Raw genomic sequence first — 17,258 nt, forward strand, 5'->3', positions numbered from 1 at the left:
ATAAAGTCCCCCTTCAGGAACTTGCGAATACCGAAAGGACAACGACAGAGTGTCGAAGTATACGCTTTCACTCTGCCGGTCGCTGTCCATTCCGTAGTCTTTTTTTTTTATTATTATTATTCGAAGACTCGCCATGTGGCATAGATTGGGGCTGTCTTAGTCTATTGTCTTAAAGAACCAGAGCAAGATCCGGCTCTTAATATTGTTCATTACCACAAGTGCAGGTCTTCCTCCTTTGTAGCGGACAGTCCAACCGCTTGTAGTCGTCTTATTCTTGATGGCTGTGCTACCGCACAACTAAGTGAACCAACTGACCCAACAAGCAACTCTTTCTTGAATACTTGCGCCCCTTAATTGCCTTTAGTTTGATTTCCTTTTATGCAGGGTTAATACACAATAGTTGTAACATAACGAAATTCGCTAGTCTAATCTTACTCCGTGAGGTTCTGTCTGCGCATGCGTAGATGAAGGGTAATGCCACGGTGTCTCAGAGGTCAGTACGCCCGACTATTGATCCGGGAGACCCAGCTTCGATCCCGGCCGGGTTCCGGTGGAGGTAAAACATTGTGTGATGTCAGTACAATACCGAGTGCTTTTCTTTTTAAACGTCAGTGCGGTCTGTGCAGGTGGATTGCACAGCAAGGCGGGCATTATGTAGGTGATAGCTAAGTAATTAAGCAATTAATTAACGAAAATTGATTGACTCCGCACTTTTGATTTTAATGGCCAATATTTTAGTACGAAAGGCCATCAGCCCCAAATTTGAATCCAGTTTCTTTATCGACAATGCAGTTCGAAATATTAAATGTCAAATATACGCATCTTTAACTCGTAAAGCTGGCTTCCCACAATACACATTTAAAATGTCGTCGCTTTGTCTATTTTATGCCATAGAAGCAGTGATTTCCGCGACCATACTACAATACCACATATAGCGACGCCTTCGTTTTAGCCAGCCTTATGTGCCAAAAAATTTGTTTAACGATTTGTGAACAGTTTAAGAAAAAAAAAAAAAAAAGCCTGTTATAGGGCCCTAGGCGGTCGAAATTATCCGGAGCCCTCCGCAACAGCGTCCCTAATTATAGCCCGAGTCGCTTTAGGACGTTAAATCCCATAAACCAAACCAAATTAACCATTTGAACTCTGCGTGTATGTGTGATAGAGCTCAGTAATCAAGCAATTAACGGAAATTGACTGACTCCCGCATGCCCGCACGCATGCGTCCGCACGCATACGCCACGTGTGCATACATACGCTCGCATGCGCGCGCAAGCGGGCGTGTGGCACTGCTTAAGTTTTCTTTTAATATCTGCAGGACGTGCACGAGCACATAAACTCTTATGTATACTGGCACAATCATGTTTTTGTACAAGCATGACACCAGGATGTTAGCAGTAGGCAAGAATATGCTGGGCTGGCATGGTGCCTCACATGCAGGTTTGAAATAAAACAAAAGTTCGAACAGATGACACATCTACATATAAATTATTAGAAAATTCACTTGAATCTTGATTAATAGGAGTGTTGTTTTATTTTTCGATGGTATTGAGACACAGACCACAGAAAGCCATGAAAGTAGTTATTTTTCCTTGAGTATTATTATCTCCATATGTGAGCTGTCTTGAGAAATCGAGGTACTTTAAGTAGGCTAGCACCGTTTTCTTTTTTTAATGTTTTGTGTTAGCCTGGTACAAGAACGTGCACCGACATTAAATTGGGAATGACACCAAGGTCTGTCCTTTGATTGTAGGTCTTTATTGGGACAAACTTAATTTACAGCTGCTATGATGATTTTGCAGTCGTAAAAACCTTGAATGCAATAAATATTCCCACATGCGAAGAATACATCCTTGTATTAAACCTGGGTCAATAAGAATCTGCTGGCCATGTGATGTCACCTGGATGTTACATCACTATGCAGCTTCATTATGAAATTTTTTTTAGGACCTCGGTAGAGGTGAGAGCTATATGTCACATAATCTAAGTCAGGCTTGCTTTTTTTACTTAGATAAAATAAAATTTAATGGTTTCTTCACAAATACAGCTCTTGTAAGTGTAATCTCACCTATGAATTTATTTCAAATTCCCAGAGCCAAACAGCCAAATGCATAAATCCAGACCCAATGACAATGTCTGTCTTGTCATAATATTCACTCTATGACACAGATCAATAAGAGCAGTGTCATACAATCACCAGGATAAAAACAACCTTGGCACATACAGCCCTATGAAAGCGGCACATCACGAGACTAAACGTAACGATAAATTACAAAAAGATGCACCATAATGTTGCTCGCGGAGAAGTTTCCCACAGCCTAGCAGACTCCACTAATTCAATACTCACTAGGTAATGGCATGAGCACGCTCTCATGACAACACACAAAAAAGTCCTCATTGTTCTGATCCACAAGTCCTGAAAAATAACACCACAGTACCGATAATTCTTATGTGGAGCTTTGCAATGTAGGTACTCTAAAAAACAACCATGCAAGCAAGAAAACTGAATATACGGAAATCAAACGCCAATTCCTGGTACTGCAAACTAAGCATTAAGCTATTTATAGCTACTCAGCTAGTTTAAGCTGTGCTAGAAACAGAGTGCATGGTACAGTTATCCTTTCAACTACAGAAGGAAATTGCACAGAACACAGATTCTACAACTGAAGTTTGCAGGCCAACACAGTTGATCGTACGTATGCCTTCAGAAAACGGCAAACCATACAAAAAAAAAATTATTGTAGAATGTTGTATTGGCTATAAATACACATGAGGGTGTCAACTTAGGCTGCACAGAAGACAATGCAAAATATAACATTACAGTGACAAAGATATGAAAAGATGATCAAGCCTGAATTATAAAACAAAAAGAACTGCGTAAATTATGAGCTGAATATTTATTATAGTAAGGTGCGTTAAAGACAAAAAACCTACTAGAGTGCAACCATTCAAAATACAGACACCACAGACACATACCCAAGAATACTGTAGCAAAAGCTATATATGCCACTAAATCTGTTCAATTTCATACAACTGTATGCCCAGCAATGGTTTCGCTGATAGTATAGCGGCAATAAAATATCATCCGAAATGTCAAAAAGTGCAGAGGTAATGCATGAAAGAGAGACTGCAAAGCACACAAAGACATCATCAGCAGCTGACACCCAATCAGTGCAATGTGCGAGAACAAGTTTCATAAAACCTCCATTAGTGCACTGCTACCTACAATGCAATTCACTGGGTGAAGTGCTGTGAAAAGCACGTTAGGTGCAAGGTGCACAGGTCTACCACTATACTTAACGGCCACAACACACTGAAGTGAAAGAACGATGGTTTCAATGTTCAGGTTTGTGATTGTAATACCATAAGCATGGAGAAGTTGGTATCTTGCTTTTACACTTGAACTACTAACCAGCTTTAACATGAAACAGTTTTATCTGACCACTAAGCTATGCATTTGTACCACTTTTACACAACATAGCCTTAGCTGCATTCCTGAAAGAGAGTAACATGAAAGAAAACATAAAAGCGTGGTAAGAACAATGCAAATATGAGACAGCAACACTGTCAATAATACAGGAACCTCATAAAATGACCATGGTTAGTTGAGTAGAACATGTTCATGCGACAGGGCAATACATTAGGCTAGGTAATTACACTGTAAACCTTCACGAGCTTTTGCCAATCCACCTAGGGCTGTAGAGAGCGAGAGATAAACATTTATCAACAGCAGGCAAGAACTACTCAGCTACAAGCATTCCACGCAGAAATAAAATGCACAGAAAAACTTGGGTGGTAGTTTAGAAAAATTACCCAAACGATGCCCATTTCAGTACCAAGTTAACTTATCCTGCAAGAAAGAAAAGTGAATTTTTTTGTGCAAAAAGAATACTTACACAAGGCGACTGCCCTATACCTCCTCTAATAGCAGGTAAAAACAGCTTGTCAATAATAAAGATGTCCATTTCACGCAACTATAGCTTATTTTGCCTAATTTATTTGTGACACTTCATTTTTGTGAGCTGTAGTATGCAATTCACAAAAATTAGGCCTTTGCAAAATTAAGCCATTAAGAGTAAGGCATATCCTGTCTAAAAATTGTGTAGCCAATGAAATCGTTCCGGAACAGCAGCCCGAGGCGTTTTCCACTCTAAAAATGATGCGCACTCTGTACTGTCGAGGTCAATGACCACGTATCTCTGAATGAAGATTAACCAATTAAATGTGAAACTCATGAAGGCAGCCTGTTGCATTCAGCAGCTATAAAACATGCAAGAATTAGTTGTCCACGTTGGCGTGCTCGGTGACCGTAGATCTAGTTCACGTGAACATGCAACACTAGGTACACCGGACAAGAGTAGCTCAAATACATTGTACAACTCAAATGCATGTGCCTCTACTGTTTCTTATTTATTGCTGTGTGTCAACATCATGTAGTAAAAACTTGCCAACACACACACATTTAAAGCAGAAATGTATAAAATATTTGTTTCAAACTAAACACTAACGTGGGTAGAAGTGAACCTCACAGGCCCTACTCGGTGACTGCATTCAGGAAGCGATAAGCATTTGATGTAAATGCTGGCAGGTCAACTTTGCAAGAACATTCGGTGTTGCGGGTAAACGACACATTGATGCTAATGTAGCAAAGCAGCAGCAAGGAAAGCACTAAGATCCACTGAGTGCATGGCAGCTGATCATGAAGTACAGAAATAGCAAGTTGATGCCACATTCTAGAATGAGTATTTTCCAGAAGTTTTTAACAAGTCTATGCACCAAAACTCAACCCCAAAGCTTATAAGCAGACTTCTAGATCATAAACTAGGGTAGCAAAACCTCGAAACACATTTTACCACTGATGCAAAATATGAGCAGGATGAGCAGGTGTTTGTAGACTCAACTCCAAGAATTTTCGTAACTAATACACATATACCAAAAAAGGAATCACCAGTTATTAGAAGCCCCCTATTTTGACTGTTCCTGCTACACTAGATGCCATGCATTGCTCACGATGTTGCTCCACCCAGTGTCTGTGATTTATATCTTTTCGTTGGCACGCATATTTCAGTTAACATTAGTTTGGGCCCACAAATCACCAGGCCTGCTCAGCCTGCCTTGCCTGCAACTCCATCCTCGCAATGTACAGCCTTTGTCAAAAGTGCAGAACCACTTGCAGGTCACGTGTGTGTTATGCATCATCCCCATATCCCCATCGCGCAGCCTTTGGAGAGAGAGGAACTCATTCACCAGATCGAAATGAAACCACAAAGCTATCACCTCTCCACTCAGCTATGACAACACAGGGAGTGATCACAACAGGGCTAAAGTAAGGCGAGCAGTTGGCAAGGTGCAAAAAATGGAAGACAATTATCAGAGAAAGATTGTATGCATTTTGCTGTGTGCATGACTTGTCTGTCTTTGATAGTCATTGGCACTTAAGCTAGTTGGAGGGTTTTCATGCTGTATTCAAAGAGCGCTACACTCCCCTATTATACAAGGCCCCCACTTGCCACAGTAGCCTCTTTCGAAATGCAGACCACTGACAGCACTGAAGAAATGTCATTATTGAGGGTCGATCCAATTGGCACTTGCAGCAGTTTGACAGACAGGCCTGGAAAATGAGAGTACATGACAAAAACCATGCCATGGCAGACCTTTCACTACACAAAAGGAAGCAAAAGAGGCCAAAAGAAGAGAGTTCTGGGAGTGCCCACTTAGTATATCCCTAAACAGACACAGTAAGGAAACATAAGGCTAGCAGGAGCAAAACACTTTTTTCAGTCACTGCCCAGAGGCTGTCTTGTCAATAAACCATCATTTCCATCAAGTCTAGGTAGCATCAAGAATTGAGACTGTAGTAATAGCGCAACATCATCAGACCATGCAAAGAAAGGGCTAAGAGTGCTGAGGTCGACTGAAGTAGAACGGGGAGGTTAGCAAAGTGCCAAAAGCAATTACGGGTAGGGCAGAACATTGCCAAGCTGGGCGTACAACCTTATTACGAGTTAGTTTATCCCAAAGTAACTCGGGCTATGAGAGGTGCCATAGTGGAGGGCTCCGGAAATATCAACCATCTGGGGTTCTTTAATGTGCACTGGCATCATACAGTACACAGCACCTTGTTTCTTGCCTCCATCGAAAAGTGGTCGCAAGGCCAGGATTGTTGAGTGGTCCAGAAAGTAAAACCTTCACAAAGTGACTCGGGCAATGAGAGACGCCGTAGTGGAAGGCTCCGGAAATTTCGACCATCTGGGGTTGTTTAATGTGCACTGGCATCGCACAGTAAACAGCACCTTGCTTTTTGCTTCCATCGAAAAGCGGCCACCCCGGCCAGGATTATTACGAGTGGTGTACAGATAGTAAAACCCTGTCTTTTTTATTCTCGAGCACTCTTTATTCAATATTTGTGAAACTCATAAATATTACACCAAATATTACAGCCACATACCTACCGAACCAACATTACTTCTCAATGTTGCTTCAGTCAATGTGTGTAGCTCTGAGGCACCAGTAAACAAGAGCATGCGTGCCTTCTTTGAACCGGCATATAAAATTACAGCTTCAACAGTCCTGTTAGATGGGAAAGTCAGTGTCAGCATAACTAGAAAATTCTGAGAGGTAAATAGGCATTTTGACATAGTTATATTACAAGTAGTGATGTCCCTTAAAAGGAAAAAAAAAATTTACATTACAAATGTAAGTAGGCTTAACAGGGTTTAAAAGCAATGCGTGAAGGCAACAATTGTGTCACTAACTGCAATAGGGTGGAGACTCTCAATTAACCCCAACAATCTTTTTTTTTTTTTTAGTTTAATGGCACGATAATATGAAAGGAAACTTAAGTTTCCCTCAAATTATTTTCGTCCTGGTGTACCCCTGTCCTCAAAGAATGACGCTTTTATTCACAAATCTGGATCCTGGATCCATAAATAATAATAATAATTGGTTCACAAAAAGGGAAAGGCACAGTATCTGTCACACTTGCGCTGTGCACACCCGAACAGCTGTAAGGGAAGGGAGGAAGGTAGGAGTGAAAATGGAAAGAGAGAAAAGGGAGCAGTAGTGGAGGGCCATGGAGTAATTTCGACCACCTGGGGACCTTGCAAAGATGAAAATCAGAAGGTCAGGACTGTAAGGAGCATATGGCAGTATAGACCTCACTAAGTTGATAATTGTTTCTGTTTATGCATGTTGACTGAGACTACATTGAAAAACAATATAGGTCCAGCAGATGTGTAAATGCAATATTTGTAAATTATAGAAATTCTGAATGAATGGTGTATGAAAAACATGGGCATAACTTTCTATCATATTTCCCACTATATTTTTGAATACAACTGTGTGTAACAAATATATGGAGTTGATGCAGCACTTTGTACCAAAACCAAATAACTAAATAACACACCTGCAACATGTGTGTAGCAACGAACAGTGACGGCACCCTGAGACAACAGGATAGCATGACAAATTCAGGTGACTGAAGTTACGCAAAGCATTAACTCCACTACCTTGTTGCAGTAGCGCATGAGCTGAACTTACACAATTAATCCAATAAACCTTACCGCAAATGCTATCAAGCCAACATTAACACAATACAACTAATGTTATCATTGTCTATCCTATAAAACTGAAAATAAGCAGTGCAGCAGTTCTGTTAAAATGCTTTTCCAGTGGAACTATCTCATGTCAATACACAACAAATTCTCACTGGCCTGGCAAATGATTGTGTATCATAAGGAACTCTAAATGCTAAACCACTTTTAGCATTATATATGCTGTATAGGTTCATATACACTTGCCAAAGGTCTGCTTATATATTACATTTAGGACAAGCCTGACCTAGGTCATTACTGTGAAGTGATGGCTGCACAAGAGGAAAAAAAAAAATTTATGAGGTGGGGAAAACCACATTTGGTCCAGTGACCTCCTCCTCTGGAAACCCTGATAACGGAACAGTAACATCAACAGCAAACATCACAACACGGTCTGCAAAGGTCAGGGCAATAACTCGCGTCGCAGCAGCAGGGCACAGGTCGCATCGCGCCTCTTCATATGAGCGCCTCGGGCTGCACCTTAAGCAGAGTGTCGGCGTACTGCAACTCGCAGCTGTTCTCGTACTCGCACATGTCCAGCGCGACGGCACAGCTCTCTCGCACCAGCGGCTCCTCGTCGCCCTCGAATCGGCGCAGCATGTCGAAACAGTCGCCCGTTGCGATGGAACCCAGTGCCTCGGCGCATTCGTGGCGAACCATGCCGCACTCCTTTTGGTCGGCCAGCACCTGGCCAAGTCTCTCAACGGCTGCCTCGTGCCTCGCCTGGCCCAGCACGTAGGCGACCTCATGCCGGAACAGCGCGCTGCTCGGGCAGCGGAGCCCCTCGGCCAGGGCTCGGATGGCCGGCTCAGTCCCCTCGTTGCGGAGCGAGAACATGGCACGGTAGCGTTCGAACAGCGGCGCCGATTTGTCCATGAGGAGACGCGCCTGCTCCTCCACGCCACCCCCGTCGTCCAACAGCGGCGGCGCTGGGTCGACCGAGCTGTACGGGCTGTCAGCGAACGCCTCGAGCCGGCTCTCAGCACTCGCGAGCCAAGCGATACGGGCCAGGGCCAACTGACACGTTTCGGCCACGACGGCGGTCGGATCGGCGGCGAACTCGCGCAGCACTTGTATACTCTCCGGCTCGGCGATGGCACCCAACGCCTCGGCGGCCTCGTGCCTCACGATAGCTTCTTCCTTTTCATCTCGCAGAAGCCTCTCGAGTGTCGGGATGGCGCGAGGATCGCGCATCTGGCCCAAGCAGTACGCGCACTCGTGCTTTAGCAGCGCCGACGGGTCCGTAAAGCAGCTGGCGATGCAGTCGATAGCGCACTCACCGCCCAAGTTGCGAAGAGTGAATAAAGCTCGAAAGCGCTCTTTCAGCGGTCGGTTCTTGTCGTTGAGGACCTTGCCGACAGCTCGGATGGCCGCCTCTTCCACGTGCTTCATACTTACGGCCTTCCTCGATTATCACCAGCAACCGCACGTTGCACCGGCAGACGTGTGCGGTGTGTGAATCACCGCGGAGACCAAAATGGCGGCGCGCGTCATGCCGTGCTGCCGCTTTCGATTGGAACGTGGCGATTACATCGAGCCCAGCGTTTTCGGTTTCGAATGTCAGTAACGATGGTTAGTCGGCGACTAATTGCAGGGCAAATTATGGGCTCATTATGAGATTCATACAAAAGGAGCCAAAGGCCGCTGACACCATGAAACCCGCACGGCCATCGATGTGCGGTGGACGTCCGAGAATTCGTAAAGTGGATTCGTTTAGTTCAGTTTACGGGGTTTAACGTCCCAAAACGACTCGGAGTACTCTAGAATATATTCTAGAGCACTATAACTCAGGCTATTAGATACGCCGGAGGTGGAATTTGAACATCGACGAAAAAACAAAACTGCGCTCAGACTTTCTGCCAAAGAGGGACGTCCGTGCGCTCACAGATGCAGTAAAAAAATCCAAACAGATTTTAAAAATCCCATGGCCTGTTGGCATGTGAATTGGTACTAACAACGTTACTTTAGTACGTAATGCCTGTAGTCGATGGAATAATAGGTAAGGATAAGAGAAAAAGAACGAAACCAGGCATCATCATCAGCCACAACTGCAGGACTTCTCCCATATCTCGAAATAACCCCGTACTGCGCCATCTGTATCGTCATAAAATCCCTACAAACTTCCTAATCTCCCACCTAACAAATTTTTTCTACGCCCTGCTACGCCTGCCTCCTATTCATACCCGCGGTCTGTCACCCCAAGCCACAATCGGTAACCTTAAATTCGTTTCAAAAATTCAAAAAAAATATTGAGCTCGAAATAGCAAAAAAAATTATAATTGTAGGAACAAATCCTTCTGTGTGCTGTTCACATTTGCTGCAAAGCTATTCTTAGTGAACTGACTGAACTGATTCTTAGTGTACAACTAATTCACTAAAACCCACTAATTTAAATTTTATTTATCGGACTTATGAAGAGTTCGAAGTGTGAGCAAGGCTAATAATAATATAATAATTGGTTCACAGAAAGGGAAAGGCGCAGTATCTGTAACACTTGCGCTGTGGACACCTGAACCACGCCTTAAGAGAGGGGAAGAAGGTGGGAGTGAAAATGGAGCGAAAGGAGAGTAGTAGTGGAGGGCTACGGAGTAATTTCGACCACCCGGGGATTTTTAACGTGCGCTTACATCGCACAGCACACGGACGCCACTTCGTTTCGCCTCCATCGAAACGCACCCGCCGTGGTCGGGATCGAACCCGGGAACTCCGGCACAGTAGTCAGGCGTCTTACCACTTTACATGCAGTTCGCAGTGTCTGGCCTTCACCTTGCTTCAATTAGCTGCGAGGCCATGGAGAAAGGAAAGTTACGTCTGCGAAGCAGAATAACACACACGTGACGGGGCGCTATACTGGTTTCAGTTTGAGCTGACGGCCTCAACCACTGCACATTTTATCACCGGACTTCTTCCTGAGCATGTCGTGCGTTTAGTTTCATTTTCACGCGAAAAAAAAAAAGGCATCGGATTTCATCGCGCCGCACTGCTTTAAAATTTTGTTTCTTCGCTTCAAATATTGATATGGCATTATCTTGTTCCAAGCTATGAAATTCCTTTTATGAATAACCACCAAACTGCAATGATAAGGAAGTAATTACCAGGTTTTAGTTAATCAGTTGGAATTAAAAGGGTAGTGCAGCACATTAATTGTGTCCGCCGTGCATCAGAGTTTGTACCTGCATATATATATATATATATATATATATATATATATATATATATATATATATATATATATATATATATATATATATATATATATAGTATTGCATTTCGAATTCACAATTTTCAGGAATATTTTAAGTGTTCACTGAAACACACATTATAATTAGGAAGGAAGGGAACCTTAAATGGGCGCAGATTAATTAAATAGTTTATTGTGTCCCAACCTTTCTTTAGTTTTATAATTAATGGCGTTTTTAAGCTTCAGATAATTTCCCATTTCAACCTCTCAAATTGCGCCTGCCTTAGATTGAATAAGCAGCGAAAACTGTCATTAAATGGGCCCTGTTGTCGACACACATGGCCGCCGTTCGGCGCCATTTTTTTCTCTGATTGGTTATCAGAACTATCAGAACAGTCATGTGTTTCAAATTTGTGGCGCGAAATTTTGATGTGTCGAAATGGCTTTTTGCGGTGACGTAAAAATGACATGAGCGTGAAAACGGATTTTTAACAGCGGCATTCATGATGCATGGAGAGTATATATAAGTAACTGTGGAGGTAAAACAGAGGTATATATGATAAAAAGGGAAGCACTTACGCTTGTAATACGAATGGGCTGAAATGAACCGCCCACTGTCACGAGCCGACTCCTGAAATTTGATTGGTCGAACTTGTACGGCGAGAAATACGTCATGCATAAACATTTAACGATGACGTCAAAATGACGTTTCATTACGCAGAGTATGTTCTGCCATTGCTGCAAGGGACCAGAGTTGGGCGCCTCATATTGAACCAGTTGAGAACTTGAGGCGACCGCGAAACAAACACGGCGAATTCGACGTGCAGTATGGGCGGCTATCAGCTCACCGCAGTTTGGTAGAGAGTTTGGTGGGTGGTGAAGTTAGCTGAAACATCTTGTTGTAATTGCAGAAAGCACTGAAACGACGTTATAAGGGAACTTTTCAGCTGCGTCATCTTCCAGAAGGCAGGCAGCGTTTTAAAATTTATTAAAAGAAACTTCAAACAAGCCCCACAGAACGTTAGGGAAACACTTTATGTTACCAATGTCCGGCCTATTCTTGAATATGCCTGTATTGTGTGGGACCCTCCCACACAGCATCTCATTAATAGTATAGAAGCCATTCAAAATCGTGCCGCCCGCTTTGTAACTAGTTGTTACCAATTTCCCAGTAGCATCTCCGATATAAAACGTCAAATTAACTGGGAGGACCTTTCCCTGCGCCGTGAACGATTTCGCCTTTTATTCTTGATGGACGTACTGTACAAAGAAACATCGTTAGTTAAAAGTAGATATGTATCTGAGCGGCGAGATCACAGCCTAAAGATCAAAGAAATTTTTGCTCGCACGTCTGTTTATAAGAAGTCGTTTTTTCCGCACACTATCAGTAAATGGAACCGCGCTGCGTCCTGACATTGTTAAAACTGCTGATCGTGCAAAGTTTGACGATGCACTTAGTCATTATGCGTAGCTTTCTCCATTTTCCCCTTTCGTGTCCACTGATTTGATTACCCGTGTTTGTTGCGTGTGTTTATTTATTACTTTGGAATAATTACTGATTGCCAGCGATTGTTTTTTTGTATTTGTTATTACTCTGATGCTTTGAAATAGGTTTCTATCGTTCCACACTTCTCCAATGCCAATTAGGACGATGTATTTGATGTCTGTACTGTTTTCACTTTAGAACTTCGGCGCTGACAAGTGTTCCAGTTTTTTGCCTCGTCCCCCCTACTGTAATGCCCACCAAGAGAGAGAGAGATATATATTTTAATGGCAACAGGAGATGTCTGCCTGGTGGTAAGCCTAGCATGCTACTCCTGATGAGGGTTGAGGGATGAGGGTGACAGAGTGTGGGAGGGGAAGGGGAAATAAATGAGAAAAAAGAGAATCGGTGTCGCACACGTTCACACGCACATAAGCACACACAGATGAGTTTTAAAGGGTATTGATCAACCCTGTGTCCTTAAGAAAAGTTAACTTTTACACGCACATAATCACACACAGATGAGTTTTAAAGGGTATTAATCAACCCTGTGTCCTTCAGAAAAGTTAGTAAGGCCTTGGTAGCTCGCGCAGCAGACGATCCGTCGCACCAAGGACCCAGGACATGTTCAAGGCGCAAGGTTGTTTCTTTAGGTAAGCTTAAATTATTGCGTAGTGTCCTGCGATGTGCAGTAAACCGTTGACAGGAGGTTACCAAATGTTCAAAATTTTCACACACATCACATTTAGAGCACAGAGGACTGCTCGCTATGCCTATTTTATGTAGGAAGTAGTTTGTGTATGACACATTTAAGCGGATTCTGTGTAGACAGTTTCGATGCCACCTGTTCAAATTGTGAGGAATTCGAAAGACGCAAGTGGGATCTATTCGGTGTAGAGGTCGATATTGATGGTTCGGGTCACACCACAGAGAGCGTTGCAATCGCCATGATTCAGTTGCTACAAGTCTTGCTGCATCTCTTCGTGAGAATGGTATTGAAATAGTCCTTGTGGAATCTTTTAGTTCTTTTGCAGCGGCGTCTGCGAGGTCGTTGCCCGCGATGCCGCAGTGAGCAGGTAACCTCTGTAGCACAATGCTGTGACTCAGGTCATAGGCCTCTGTGTGTAGCTTATTTATGTCAATGACGAGCTCTTCCTGAATTCTTGATGATTTAAGCAATTGTAGTGCAGCGCGACAATCGCTGAAGATAACCCATGCTTCAGGGCGTTGTTGTAGAATATATATAATTGCTTCTCTCAGAGCTGTTAATTCAGTAGCCACAGCTGAAGTGCGATGACTGAGTGTTGCCGAGATTGTGGTGTGCATTGATGGTATCCACACGCCGATGGATGAAGAAATAGCTGTGACAGAGCCATCAGTATAGATGTGGCAATGATGACTGTAGCGTGCACAGATGTGCTCAAGGGCGAAGTATTTAAGTGCGGGTCCTGGGGTGTGGGCTTTTCTTTTGATGCCAGGTATAGTTGTCGAAATTTGCCATGAAGCAAACCTCCATGGTGGGAAAGATGACGGTACTGCGCGTTGATATTGCGCAGGCAGTAGATTGGAGAGTGATGTCATGCTTTGCTCTGAAAACGGGTGGGTAGGTTCACGCGCAAAGCGCAGCTGGGCGCGAAGCAGCTCCTGCGGTATCAGCACGGTTACAGATAAACGTCTGCTCTCCGCCAGAGTTCCCACTGTGGAAGTGTTTTTTGGAGACATATATCGCCCTCCAAGGGCGATATATGTAGGTACTTCAATAAATAAATAAATAAATAAATAAATAAATAAATAAATAAATAAATAAATAAATAATGAAGACGCAGATCTACAGCCGCATGAGGATGTAGCTACCCTCCCGTTGCAAATGATTTGCTCTCATTGAGAAACCATCGATCCGCGCAGTCGTTTCCAAACGTAGCAATGCGGCCCGCTAAATCAAGCGGTTGATCTGCGCGAGACGAGGCATTTCAGAAAGCAACAGAAGGGGAAGTTGGGCGAGTTGTAGGTTGTTCTTAATATGGTTTCGTGGGCGTTCTTTAACACAGAGACAAATAAAAGAAGAGAAATAAAGGCACACGGTCCCGTGTTTTCTTCCTTTTGTCTCTGTGTTAAACAGCGCCCACCAAATCATTATGAATTTCAGAGAGTATACCGCTATTTTCTTTCTAATTATCTGTCTGATCGGTTCGTGAGTACAACCTGAGGGGTCATATGATTCGATGGTTGTGCAAGAACTTCGCGTAACAGGCAGCGAGGGATCACCAAAGACTTTCTTAAACAATCGGCCATAAACACTGCCTTTTTTGCCTTGCACAATGCACTCACTGCAATGTTAATGAATTGAACAGCCTTTCCAGGATGAGCAAAGCAAGCAAAAATACTCACAGCTTCTATTTTGATAAAGGAATGTATGTTTATGTAACTTGCAACAGGTGATGTGTTTAATACATAGAACTTTCTTTTAATATGCATGCGGGCTCACTATTTTCTTATTTTTATAGAAAAATAAGTACTCCGGAGCACGTTATGACGGTACGCTGTAATCATATGATGTAGTTGAATCAGTTGAAGGACATTTTGTGTTGATTCCTTTTTTTCTACAGCCTGAAAATAATTTTCCTTAATTGATTTGCATTTTACCGTTTCGACTGTAAGGAATACGCGCGCGCGGCGCAGTCCTAGCTTCGTATACCATAATTTCTTGAGTCATCTTTCGCTTCCTTTCCTTATTATCCGTTTTTCCCCTCTGCACGTGTACGGTACACTGAGAATCGTCTAATTAACCTTCCTGCTATTCTGTTTCTCTGTTTCTTTCTATTTCTCGGACATCTTTTGCGTTTCGTTTCAAAACCTCAACCATGATGACGCTGTTAACGTCCTGTATACATTATGTCAGCAAGTTTGGACAACCCTGCAGTGGCCACAGGATTGGAGGAGGTCGGTTTACATCCCCATTCCAAAGAAAGGCAGTGCCAAAGATTGTTCCAACTACCGCACGATAGCGCTTATTTCGCATGCTAGCAAGGTGATGTTGAAAATCCTCCTAGGTAGGCTGCAGCAGTATGTGGATCGGGAGCTTCCGGACGTGCAAGCTGGGTTTCGCAAGGGCAGAGGAACTAGAGACCAGATTGCCAACCTTCGTTGGATCATGAAAAAAGCAAGAGAGTTCCAGAAACCCATCTACGTCTGCTTTATTGATTATGCGAAAGTGTTTGACTGCGTAGATTACAGCAGATTGTGGCAAGCTCTCCAAGAGATGGGAGTTCCAATTCACCTCATCTGTCTCCTCAGGAACCTGTATGAAGGGCAAGAGGCCACAGTCAGAACTGGGCATGGTCTTACTGATTGGTTTCCGATCGAGAAAGGAGTGAGGCAAGGCTGCATACTGTCGCCCTGCCTATTTAACCGATATGCAGAGTGCATCATGGCGAAGGCCGGTCTGGACGAGTCTTCAGCTGGAGTGAAGATTGCTGGAAAACGTATCAACAACCTTAGATATGCGGATGATACCACTTTAATGGCAAAAAGTGAAGTGGAACTCAAGAGACTTCTGATGCGCATACAAGAAGCGAGTGAGAAGTTTGGGCTTAAACTGAACATTAAAAAGACAAAGATCATGGCGTCTTGCCCTATCAAGTCCTGGAGCATCAAGGGACAAGAACTGGAAGCTGTGACAGATTTTCTCTTCTTGGGCTCCAAGATTACCTCGGAAGGAGACTGCAGCCATGAAATTGAGACGCCTGCTTCTGGGAAAGAGAGCCATGGCTAGCCCTGACCGCCTAGTAAAGAGCAGAGACGTTACACTGCCAACCAAGATCCGTATAACTCGTGCTATGGTCTTTCCAGTTGTGATGTATGGATGCGAGAGTTGGACTGTGAAGAAGGCTGACCGCCGAAGAATTGACGCGTTTGAATTGTGGTGCTGGCGGAGAATCTTTAGACTTCCTTGGACGGCCAGAAGATCAAATCAGTCGATATTGTTGACCATAAACCCTGACTGCTCATTAGAGGGTCAAATTCTAAAGTTAAAGCTCAGCTACTTTGGTCATCTGATGAGAAGAGAGGAGTCGCTGGAGAAAGATTTGATGTTGGGAAAGGTTGAGGGTCACCGGAGAAGGGGTAGGCAGCGAACGCGATGGTTAGATGGCATCCTCGAGGCGCTGCAGATGAAGTTAGGAAGATAGGAAGATAGTGACAGACCGGAAAGCGTGGCGTGATATGGTCCATAGGGTCACGATGAGTCGGACACGACTGAACGACTGGAATGAACTGAGCACGCCAGCGCATGAAAATTTAACCGACTAGGTGTAAGGCCAAGCGTACGCCTTTCACTTCGTGTGTTGTATATGTGTAGACTCTCTCTCTCTATCTCTCTCTCTCTCTCTCTTCATCTCTCTCTCTGCGCTGCTTTCAGCGCTCTACCAACTCAAGCCGACACAATATATGTTAGAAACTTAAGCAGACTTGGTAACCTGACGCATAGCTCATAAAGTGGCCTTTCGAAAAAGGTGGTTAGCACAGCCAGTATTTCAGTTCAGTTCAGTCGTTCAGTCGTGTCCGACTCTTCGTGACCCTATGAACCATGTCACGCCACGCTTTCCGGTCTCTCACTATCTTCCTAACATCACATAACTTCATCTGCAGTGCCTCGAGGATGCCATCTAACCATCGCGTTCGCTGCCTACCCCTCCTAATTGATATTTTGAGTCTGTTATCGTTGTCCTCCGAGATGGACATTACCGGCTGCGCCGGCGCCTCTTCATCAGTGCTGGAGCTACTTTGGAAATCTGTCGATTACTTCTGTTTACGACAAAGTCCTTAAACGTTTTAGTTTCTGCATTTAAAAGACTCTGTTAAGTGAACGTGAGAGGTCATCAGCGCTTATGAACAGCAACGCTACTTTCCGGTCCCATTTTGCACCAACCCATTGCGAATATTCCCTTGCCGTTCTTGCTCTTCAACTGAAACTCGCGCAGCCTTTCCGTGCGTAGCTGATACCGAA

The 17,258-nt window shown here is 43.7% G+C and overlaps 2 protein-coding genes across 2 annotated transcripts in view; both read right to left on the reverse strand.

Moving 5' to 3' along the window:
- Positions 1–17,258, reverse strand: part of LOC146193343 (pyrroline-5-carboxylate reductase 3-like) — a 35,317-nt gene that overhangs the window by 14,383 nt on the left and 3,676 nt on the right. The gene's annotated exons all lie outside the window — the stretch shown is intronic.
- nero (deoxyhypusine hydroxylase nero) lies at positions 1,740–9,082 on the reverse strand. The gene has a single exon (XM_084602696.1). It carries the CDS (start codon positions 8,979–8,981, stop codon positions 8,046–8,048), a length of 936 nt encoding a protein of 311 aa, XP_084458822.1. The 5' UTR covers positions 8,982–9,082; the 3' UTR covers positions 1,740–8,045.

Source organism: Amblyomma maculatum, chromosome 4 (assembly GCF_055883805.1).
Source record: "Amblyomma maculatum isolate TAMU_Amacu chromosome 4, ASM5588380v1, whole genome shotgun sequence".
NCBI lineage: Eukaryota > Metazoa > Arthropoda > Arachnida > Ixodida > Ixodidae > Amblyomma > Amblyomma maculatum.

What these genes read in the sequence shown, in the direction of transcription:
- nero (XM_084602696.1), bottom strand. Translation starts at nt 8,981, where the DNA reads ATGAAGCACGTGGAAGAGGCGGCCATCCGAGCTGTCGGCAAGGTCCTC.